The 10996-nt window shown below is 60.9% G+C and overlaps 1 protein-coding gene across 1 annotated transcript; it reads left to right on the forward strand.

Annotated features, from left to right (window-relative positions):
- The first annotated feature begins 32 nt into the window (after positions 1-32).
- On the forward strand, positions 33-8161 carry LIME1 (Lck interacting transmembrane adaptor 1). Its single transcript, XM_005239884.4, has 6 exons — positions 33-353; positions 4534-4686; positions 5188-5239; positions 5336-5423; positions 5593-6011; positions 6378-8161. The coding sequence occupies exons 2-6, from the start codon at positions 4571-4573 to the stop codon at positions 6771-6773; spliced, it is 1071 nt and encodes a 356-aa protein (XP_005239941.2). The 5' UTR covers positions 33-353; positions 4534-4570; the 3' UTR covers positions 6774-8161.
- Positions 8162-10996: the final 2835 nt, after the last annotated feature.

Genomic DNA, 10996 nt, shown 5'->3' on the forward strand with positions numbered 1-10996 from the left:
AGTGGGGAGCGGAGCATGTTAGAGGGTGCTCTTGTGCACTGGGTGCCTGCGGAGCTTGTCTGCCGCGCTGCACCCAGCTAAGGCAGGGAGGAACCCAGCCTACCATTGGGTGAAGCAACCACCTCTGCAGTGCCAGGAAGCGAGCTGTGGTGTGTGCTGCGTGGTGCCTGCTCTAGAAGGAGCCAAAGGGGAGTGGGAGAGCTCAGATCAAGATGTTTGAAATACTCGGGACCCCCTAATTAGGAATAACTCTGCGGGAGAAAAGGAACTAACTCCTCCAGGTGGGCTGGCAAGGAAGAGAGCATGATCAGATCCCTGCTCTTCACACTCACCGGCTCTTGAGTTTCTGCAAAGTAAGTGCTGTCTGCTTGCCTGGCTGGCAAACCTGGGTATCTGCAGCTAAACCAGGGGCTGAAGAATACTTACAAACACCTGATCTATATAGAAGTCGCAGCGCTGTCGGAGGTGCTGTCGCAGCCAGCTAGACTGGACAGGCAGGATTCCTGTTTGTAACTCTCGGCAGCGGGGAAGCATCGGCTGGGTTAAACTTTGTCGGCTGCGAGGAGCTGCAAGCCCTGCGCTTTTAGTGCATGGTGCTCTGGGCTTAGAAAGGAGAAAAAGGTGCTTGAGCTTGGTAACGCTGCTGGGGTCCCAGGGCTTGGGTCTACAGATGGCTTTCATGGTGACTGAATTGTTGAGTGTAGGGCATTGTCTTGTTTCTTTTCAAGAGAAGAATTTCCTGGTGTAGGGAGGCGGACTAGAGTTTTTGCTTGCGTGTGGAACGGCTCTTGGGGAACGGCTGAGCTCCTGCCTGCAGGTGGGGAGGTTTAAAAGGGTGTGGGCATTGAAACGCTGTCCTCTAAACTGGAATTATGTAAAACTACTGAATTTGTACCAAGACCACCACTGGTAGGCAGGTGATTCTTGAGAAGATACGTATCTCCATAATGTGCCCATCCTGTGTTTTGTCGTCTGGCTTTCCATAACAGCAGCACCACGGTCTCCACTGGTCCTGCTGTGGCTCAGGTCTGCAGAAAATCTCTCTAGCAGGTTCTTGACTTCTGCTAAGAAGGGCGTTTCTCTGCCCGAGTGAGTGCATTTCCAGCAATCACAGAAGGGCAGGAAGAAAGAAAAGCGCTGAATTGTCAGCCTTGACCAAGGCCACACGGCGTGAGCAGGCGGGTCGCTTACCTTAAGGTTTTAAAATTCTGTTTTCTCAAAAGCCACTTCAGCATATAAGTAGCGATGAGGATTATAATTAGAAGTGTGTCCAGGTTTTGTGATGTTTGGGTCTGGAATTTAGAAATATAGTTGGTCCTTTCTAAATGAAACTCCTCCACAGGAGTTTGACAAAGAAATCTCTTCCCTGCTGCAGAGATGTGAGCGAAGCAGGTGAGATATCATGCCTGCTCCATGTTTGAAACAGTCTTAAAATTTACTAATTGCATCCCACGGTCTAGGGCAGATGCAGTGTTGTTGACTAACTGTTATGGGGCTTTCACTTTTCATAATTCAAAAGAAAAAAATCTAGTTCTGCTTCTTGAGATGTTTTTTTTTTTTTCAGTACAACTCCCCAGGGTACCTGAGCTGCGTTTGCTGCAGCCATGGTCGCAGTCACTGATGGGAATCGGCTTGTAGTGCTTGTCCTGGCTTCTTGCAACTATGCTTTTAGTAGTTTCATAAACCTTCTTGTCACCCTGCACAGAACGCTGTGTGCGTTTTTATCTGGGTAGATGAATTGGAAGCAAGGTGAAATTGTCAGTAGCAGTGCTTAGTTTTACAGTAAATTTAATCTTGTTTTTGTGAAGCCCAGTTGAGAAACTTGTGCCTTTTCTGGGAGTTGCAAAAACACCCCCTGTGTCCTGTAGTAACAGACCAACTGCATTTACTGTGCCTGTGCTCGGGTGGCACAGATGGGAGTTACTCCCTGCTCGGTGGGCTGTGGGTGTGCATCGCACGTACGTGGTGGCTGTGACTGCTGTCATCTTCAAAGCCATCTTGGCTTGCAGAGCCAGCACGTTACGAAATGCCGTCTGCTGAGTCTCCTGCCCCGGAGGGTAGCCCCAGGACCAGGACATCGATAACTTTATTGGCAGGAAATTCAGGTGTAGGTTTCGGAAGGTCTGTTTGAGACTTTGCCTTGCAAACCTGCTCGGTCCTACCTGAGCAGCTTCAGCCAGGTGCTGGGGTTTCCTCCCAGATTTGTAATTTTGGGAGAACCAAAATGTTGTCCCAAGAAACAGCTTTTCCCACTGACTGCTGAGCCTGAATACACCAAAGAGCATGCATGGGGCATTTTTATAGCTCAGAAATTGAGCTATAAAAACCACTGGTCTCCTGCACAACAGAAAGTAGGTCAGAAGAATTTCTCTGTCTTAATTTCACCTTAGCAGGCCTCTCCCTTCATTCTTCAATCTTAAAAATTCGGGGATGGAAAATCCACCTGCTGTGGGATAAGCTGCCCCACGTGTGCCCGCCTCAGCGTGTTAAAAGCTCGCACTTCAGTTCTGACCTAACACCAGCTCCCGGCCACTGGACCTCATTATAATTTTGTCTGCTAAACCTCAGCCCGCTGGGTTCTGCGCTGAACACAATCGCTTCTGCAGCCTGCGATCCAGTCGCTGTAATGAGCTGAGCAAGTTCAGTGAGGACTGTCTAAGGCGAATGCCTGTGTTGCAAGTAATCCGTATAATTAATGTATGCTCAGACAGAAAAGCAGCATTGTCTAATTAAAACGTCGTTGGAGAGGGAACAGCCTTCCCTTCCCAGCTCTGATCTAAGCCAGTCTGTCCAGCCCGGTTAGTCCCTGAAACCTCTCTGTCTGACTTTCCACGTTGAAATAATTGCTCTCTGGGGGTTAAGGCTTCAGTCAGAGAAGTTTCCAAAGGCATGGGAAGCTCTCAGATAAAAGGGTGCTACAAGTGGGCAGAGACTTGCCAGTTATCGGAGTGAAGATGCGCCAGAGATGCTGCCGTGTGACACGGTGGCGGGGAGAGGGCAGCAGGATCGGTCCCTCCGTGGGCACAGACCCCCCTGCTGACCACGGGGCTGGAGCTGCCGTAGCACCCGAGGTTGGTGCAAGGCAGGGCAGCTTCTCACCGGGGCTCATCCCACCTCTGTCATCAGGGCTCAGATATGTAAGAGGGTAAGTGGTCTCCCTTCGGACCAGGCGCGTTCCGGACACTGGCATGCACCCCCGCTACAGGGGAGCGGGGCATGCACGCAGCCGGCAGCAGCTGCTGTCCTGGCACCGGCGCGGGTGAAGCGGTGTCAGCTCTTGCGGTGGGTTTTGCAGCACGCTGGCGGCTGGGCAGGGACAGGGACGGTGGGACGGGGTGTCACCAAGAGCACCCCCAGGAAAGGCTTGGGACCCTGACAGGCTGGGGAACGCCTGCTCTCTGTGCCGGACCGCTCGCTCTGGCCTTGCCGCTGCCTTAGCTTGCGGGGCAGGACGCTGCTCCTTGAATGGGGTGCAGGGAAGAGGCTGCCTTTGGGCAAGGCACGGCCTCTTCTTTAGGCAAACGGGGGAAAGGTTGGGCGTCACAGCGCAGGGTGGCCACAGGACTGGGGTTATGGTGGCGGAGAAGGGGGCTCGGTGTATGCCTGTGCCAAAGAATTGGCCTGGCTGAGTGGGCACATGGTTGCGACCCCACAGCTCCTGGCCCAAGTGCGGATTGCGCTGGGATGCTGCAGGGAGCGACTGGGGTTCCTGTGAGAGCAGAAACATCACGGTGTGGTTTGCAGGGCTGGGCTGGGCTCAGTCCCTGGGGACCTCACCATGCACGGTGCTGCAAACGGGGCGACACCAGTGACACCAGCAGCACTGCTGCTCCCACCCAGGATTTTCTATTCAGTGACTCCACAGGTCTCACGGTGTGGGTGGATGGGTCCGAATACCATGGGGCTTGGAGGGGGAGACCCACTAGGGAAGGAGGGTATCCCGGTGCGAGCTGCTGGGCCTGGGATGCGAGGAGGGAGAGGCAGCTGTGAGGCTGAAGCTCGCTCTGATTCCGGGAAGCGGAGTCATCTGTCCTGCCTGGGCCACCCCATGTCCTGTGCTGGGGAGCAGTGCCACCCCGTTCCGCAGCCTGGGGCAGTGTCTCACTGGCACTGGCACACTGGCACTTTTTGGGGTGTCTCCAGAGAGTTTTCAGGGCCCCTGGGCATCTCCTTTTCAACATCTCGGTGGCAACTTGAGAGCATGAATCCGGTTGGGTTGGGTTTGTGTTTTTTGAAACAGAACCATAATCCAAAGTTTTTCCAGGGGGTGGCAAAGCACCCGCAGCAGGGTGCCTGCACTGGGCTGGGCAGAGCAGGGGAGGTGTCACGGTGACCCCGGGGAGGGCAGCAGCTGGCCAGAAAATGGGGCTGCCGGTGCATGTCCCCCTCCAGAGCATCCAGAGAGAACCCCTGCCTGGGGAGGGCTGCTGTGTGTGGGTCCCAGTGAGCCTTGGGGGCTGCAGAGCACCATCCCATGCTGGGGTGAGCCCAGCAGCACCCGGCTGCACCCCGACTCCTGTTTTCTCTCCCCAGAGCTCATCCTCACAGTGGTGTTGGAAGCAGCTTCCCCATGGCTGCAGCCGGTGGCAAGGGGCCGGTGGGGACCCCACTCCTGCCAGCCTGCTCTGCCCTGCTCCTGCTCGGCATCCTGATCTACCTGGGCGCCCTGTGCGCTGCCTGCAGACGGTACGCCCTGCTCGCTGCTTTCCCTCCTGCCACTGGGGCTGGGGGTCCCTCGGTGGCGTTTGCACACGTGGCTGGGAGTTCTGGCACTTGCTTCTCTGCTTGCCCCGAGCCCCTGGCTGCAGCCCCAGCACAACTGCCTGGCCTTATCCTGCTCCCCGGTGCCTTGCTGACCCCAGCACAGCCCCTGTGCCCAAAGGCCTCGCAGGAGCAGCTTGGGGAGTGCTGAGCTGCGCGTGGGATGGGCAGGATGGGTGATGTTAAGGGGGATGGCAGTGGTGCACATTTCAGTGGAGTGCAGAATGCAGTTGAGACTTCCCCAGCCAGCCTGGGGCCCTCTGTGGGCCTGGTGAAGGAGCAGGGTTGTGGGTTTGGGGGGGTGCTGCTGCTCCAGTGAGGGGCAAGCAGTGATGCCCATCGTGGCCAGGCTGGGGTCCCAGGGCACCCACTTCTCACCCCTGCCTTGGCCGCCTGCCTTGGGCTCAGCCCCGCGTCTTCCCACAGAAGGGGCAGGAAGAAGAATGTCCCTCCGGACGGAGTGAAGCTGGTGGACGAGGTAAGCACATGCTGGGGGGCAGGATCAGCCCCAGGGGAGCTCTGGGCCCCCCAGCTCCCAGCCATGAGCCTGAGGGTGTGCGTCCCCCTGTTGCAGTCCCTGCTCAGACAGACGCAGCTGCGGTCGCTCAGCAAGTCCGACACGAAGCTGCACGAGCTGTACCGGGTGAAGGCCAGGGGTGACGGTGAGTGGCTGTCGAGCCGGGGGGGCTGGCGGGTGCCTGCAGTCCTGTGCTGCCCGGTGAGCGCATCGTGGCATGCACAGACATGCCATGGCACCCGTGTGCTGCTGGCACAGGGGTCGGTGCTTGCTGCATCCCCAGCATCCCCCCATCTCCTCTCCTGTCCCCACAGGCCAGCGGCCGGCCAGCCTGGATTTCCCCAGTCCCACAGCCCCCCCCAGCAGCACTGATTCCCCGCACAGCTCTGGCATCAGCGTCCTCCTGCACCGTGAGCTGCCCCAGATCCCCGTCCCCGAGCCCCCAGCTGCCTCCCCGGCCCCCGACCAGACCTACTCCAACCTGCTCTTTGCCCCACGGTGCAAGCCGGTGCCAGACACCGTCTACGAGTGCCTGGCGGTGGGGGGCGAGGATGCCCCTGTGCCCACCGGCACCCAGGTGTCCCCCCCACGGGCTGGGCACGGGGCAGCCGATTATGCCTGTGTCCATAAGGTGAAGAAGACGGTGCCTGTGGAGGTGCAGGATGGGGCTGTGGCGGGGCCTCCTGGAGCACCACAGTACTGGGACGGCACAGGCCATGCCCCCCAGGCGAAGGTATGGCTGTGGGGGGGCTGTGGGGTGGGGGCACAGGGCTGGTGCTGCATGGGGCACACAGGGGGGGTGTCATACCTTGCCTCCCTGTAACACCTGAGTTTGGAGCAGGCTGTAAATTAGGCAACTGCAGTTCCAGCAGTGCTTTTGGAGGGGGGTGCAGGATGAAGCCCAGACCCCAAGGTCAGGCGATGCCCATACTGCTGCTCTCCACACCCTGCAAAAGGCTCCCTGAGCTGCTCAAAAAGCAGGATCCCCCATGCTTAATCCACTGCCAGGACCCTCCCAGTGGCTGTGGGAAGCTGGGGGGGCATGGGGATACCCAGTGATGGGCAGGGATTGCTGTGACCCTCCATCTTCCTTTTGCAGCTAGAAGAGATGTACTCAACAGTGTGCAAAGCCACCAAGAAGAGAACCCAGGTTCCTGCATCATCCCTGAGGGAGGGGGATGCTGGCTGGCCACCCCCCCACCAGGAGGAGGGTGCCCCAGCCAGGTGCTGGTCTCCAGCAGCCCAAAGCCCCCCTGACCCCTGCTATGAGTCAATCAGCGAGAAAGCCTGGACTGCTCAGGGCCGCAGCCCCGACCCCGACTATGAGGCTGTGGACGTTAACTGGAAGAAGGTGGTGCAACGGGACAAGCCGAGGAAGCCCTGTGCACCCGAGAACCTGTATGAAAGTGTTGGCGACATTTGGGCAGGGGAGTCCCGGCGAGCCTCTGCCAGGACGGCAGCCAACGGGCTGAAGGTGTACATCACCAACCTATAGCATCCCCCTGGGAGTGGGGTCCTCACTGCAGGGTGGTCCCACCCCAGCCAGAGCCACCAGGGCTGGGGTTCCCCAGGGACTGGCTTTCCAGGGGACCGAGCCCCCCAGGGACAGGCACACAGGAGCCCAGTGCCAGCCAGGGCGGCTGCAGCCCTGCAAGCGCTTTCTGTGTGTATTTCATGTTACTTTTCTTTAAGTGTCCTTGCTGAAACCCATCCCACCGGTGCCAGCAGGCTGATGTTGGGATGCCCCGAGATGGGCAGTTTGCAGTGCTGGGTGCCATGTGGGAGCCCAGTGGGACAGGGCCGGTGTTGCCACCACGATGGGAACTGCTTCAGGACCGGTCCTGTTCTGGAGGCTGGTGGTGGCAGGGCTGTGAGCCAGCCCCATGGCCCTGGGCTGCAGGATCAGGCCCTCATCAACAGGGTTATGCCATAAGTGAGGGTCTCTGTCTTCTTCCATCTGCCTGGGGAAGCCCCCAGGAAGCCAGGAGCAGCTTTGCTCCCGTCACTGAGGGTTCCTGGTGTGGGGGCCTGGGGCCAGCCCTGTGCCTCGGTGCAAGGCAGTGTAGACTTTCGGACACGTGTGATGGTGTCCCTGTGAGCAGCCATCTCCCAAACACCATTAAAAGGCTGAGAGTGGGTTGTCCTTAGGAGAGAATGCTCTTAAACTGGCTCTAAACCCCTGGTTCTGGTGCTGCTGCTGCTGCTGCAGCAATGCTGTAGGGCTGGTGCTGGGAGAGCGGCTTTGGGTGCAGCGGATCTGTGAGCGGGTGCACCTGCCTGCCGCCCCCTCCACGGGTTTTATCCACCATTGGGATGTGCAGCCTCCAAGAGCTGCTGAAACAGGGTGGCCCGTCCCAGAGCAGGGACTTGCTCTGGGGCTTTGCAGGGGGTCGGAGCTGGGGAGCGTTTGCACGGTGCTTGCTGCCCTGCTCACCTCCATGTCGCTCCTGTGGGTGCTACAGCCCCAACGGGTGCCAAAAACCTGTGGGAGAGCTGGGTGTGCGCCCCCAGCCCTCGGATCCCAGGGCTCAAACTTTCCTCCTTTCCTTCCCCAACGGGGCGTTGGGCATCCCTGCCCCAAGGGGTGCCTGGGGCCCCCCAGGCTATGCACCGATGGTGGCCCTAGTCCCACTGCCGCCTCCCTGGGAGTAACTCAGGTGGCCAGGGGCTGCTGGAGTTGGTGGCACGGTGACGTGGTGCAGCAGAGCTGGCGGGCAGTGCAGTGCAGTGCGGCGGGCGGGCAGGAAGCCACGTGCCTGCCATCGGCAGCTTCGCCCCTGCATCACGGCAGGTGACACGAGATTAAAAACGAAAACAAGGCGCTCGGCAAAACCTGCTGCAGACTGAAGACATTGAAGCTGGGAGGCAGCTCGGGCGCTTGTGCCACTTTGTCAGCCCCACACTCGGTGCCAAACCACAGCCGCTCGAGATAGAGGAGTCGGCCCCATCAGCTGCTCCCATCCCCCTGTGAGATCAGGGCGCTGATAGAAAATGGCGTAGGGCGGCTGGTGCCGATGCTCTTCCTGCTGCCGGCCGTGCTGTGCTGCGTGGGCTGCCCCGGCCGTGGCCTTCCCTGGCTCCCTTCCTCCATCATCCTGTCCTGCAGCTCTCGAGGGTCCCTCCTGCACCACCCCAGTCCCCCAGAAGCTGCGTTTGGGCCGCACCACCCAGGCGTGAGAGCATCACATCCTTGCGGGACCAGAACGGCTTTGCTCCTGGGGCAAGGTGGGATGTGGGCATGGCCGTGCCGCTTCCCTGGGGAAGGCTCAGCATGGCACTGGGCTGCGCCTGCACCAGGGAAAGCTGCTTCCGCTGAGCTGGGGGTGGCCAAAGCATCTCCCAGACGTGCCCCAACAGCAGTAGGAAAAGCCCAGTTGCCTGTAATTCCCACTGCCTGCAGCACTCGGGGGAGCCAGGGTCAGTTTAACGAAGGGAACAACTGCCCAGTCCTCGGGGCCACACGCACCCTCGGCTGGAGGCGCAAAGCCTTCAGGATGGATCCATCCCGAAACATCGCCTGGGGTCTCGTGGTCTGGCTGGGAAGGTCACGGTCCGTGTCGGAGCGAGGAGGGTGGGTAGGGCTGGGAACCCCCCCCCGGGTGCGGGGCCCTGTGAGCTGCAGGCTGCCCGCTCCTCCCCACCCATGGGAGCCCGCTGGAGGCCAAGGTCCCCATCCTGCTGCCAGGGGCCGCTGCTGCAGGGACAGCACTGCACGATGCTGTTCCCACAAGGGGGAGTGAGCAGGAGCCCAGCGGTGCTGTACAGTGCTGCATGCTGCGCTGCATGCTGCATAATGCACTGCATGCCTCCTGGTGTTGCACGCCGCGCAGTGCTGCACTGTAGGGTGTTGCACAACGTACTGCGCGCTGCATGCTGTTGCACGCCGGGCGGTGCTGCATTCTGTGAGGTGTTGCATGGTGCTGCACGGTGTACTGTGCACTGCATGGTGTTGCACATCATGTGGTGCTGCATGGTGCTGCATGCTGCATGGTGCTGCATACTGTAAGGATCCGCACCCCATATGGCTCTGCAGCTCCTATGGCTCCGCACGCTGTATGGCAGCGTGCAGCATATGGCTCTGCACCCAAACCAGCTCCACACCCACCCGGCTCCACATGCCAGATGGATCCTGCGCAGCCCCGTACCCTGGGCAGGCTCACACCCTGCATGGCCCCGTACCCCCTGCAGCCCCGTACCCCTTGCAGCCCTGTATCCCCTGCATAGCCCCGTACCCCCTGCAGCCCCGTACCCCTTGCAGCCCTGTATCCCCTGCATAGCCCTGTACCCCCTGCAGCCCCGTACCCCTTGCAGCCCTGTATCCCCTGCATAGCCCCATACCCCCTGCAGCCCCGTACCCCCTGCAGCCCCGTACCCCTTGCAGCCCTGTATCCCCTGCATAGCCCCGTACCCCCTGCAGCACTGCGCCCTCCTGGCAGGCGGCCGGGCAGCTCAGGTGAGACGAGTGGTGCGGGCCTGGCCCTGACTCCCTCTGCAACCCCCCTGGCAGAGGGGTAGCCTGGCCCTGGCCAGGGCACCTGAGTACCACGGGGGCATCTCGCAGGGATGCGGCGCTGGGCTGGCACCCCGCGGAGCCACCCTGCCCGGGAGGGGGGTCAGGCTGGTGGCACCAGAGCCCTTGTGCAATGGGCAGGCGATGCTGCAGGAGTTGCACAACGCCGAAGCTGCTGGAGCCGCCAGCTCAGCGCTTCAGCCGGCGTTAACGATTAAACCAGAGTGGGGGGCAGCCGAAGGAGCCACCCCTGGTCCCGCTGCGGCACAGCCGGGGCTGAGTCTCGTAACCCCGGGGGCAGGCGAGGCATCATGCCCGCGCCCACGTGGTGGGGCTGGCTCCTGAATCCCTCCGGGACCATGCTAATGGGGGGCGAGGCCAGAGGCCACCGGCGCTGGGGATGAAGGCTGCCCTGGCTGCGCTCCTCCTCCCATGCTCCCCGCCAGCCCCCGCGATGCTCCTGGCACTCCTGGCATGGCTGGGGCAGGTTGGGGTCCCCGCGGATGCCGCTGTTCCCAGGGGGATGCTGGTGGCTCCCCCCCGTCCTGCAGTATGCAAGGGGACCCTGTGGGTGGCCGTGGGGGTGACACCGGGTCATTTGGCTGGGCATGTGCGGGGGGGGTCCTGGTTTGCCACTTATTTTTTTCACGCTTACGAAAGCGCCTGGGCCCGGGCATGGCGCAGGGTGGAGGTGGCACTTCCAGCCACCCCTGAGGGCAGGGGACAAGGGGCGGCCGAGCACCCCGGGACACTGGCCCCTCTGCCACGCTGGGGACCACGCTGGTTCCCTCAGGCAGGGAATCCCCTGGCCCCAACACCCCTGTGGCCCCCCAGCCATGGGAATCACCGGTGTTGGCCAGCGCGGGGGGGCCAGGCGGGGGCCACCAGCCAGGACAGCCACACGGACTCTGTCCCGGCCTTCAGGCTGCGGGTGGGTAAATCAAACAGCAGCAGCGCCCGGGCGGCCCCACACCAGCGCCCGGCGCCCACAGCCCCGCAGGCTTCAGGTGCGTGAGGAGCCGGGCACCGGTAGGCACCAGCCAGGGCTCCCCAAGTACCCCGGGCACCCAGGGCACCCCATGCACCCCAGCACCCCACGCACCCAGGGCACCCTGTGCACCCTGCACCCCATGCACCAAGCACAGCCTGTGCACTCCACATATCCCAAGTACTCCATGCACCCCAAGCATCCAGGGCACCTCATGCAC

The sequence above is a fragment of the Falco peregrinus genome, chromosome 9 (genome assembly GCF_023634155.1).
Source record: "Falco peregrinus isolate bFalPer1 chromosome 9, bFalPer1.pri, whole genome shotgun sequence".
NCBI classification, from domain to species: domain Eukaryota; kingdom Metazoa; phylum Chordata; class Aves; order Falconiformes; family Falconidae; genus Falco; species Falco peregrinus.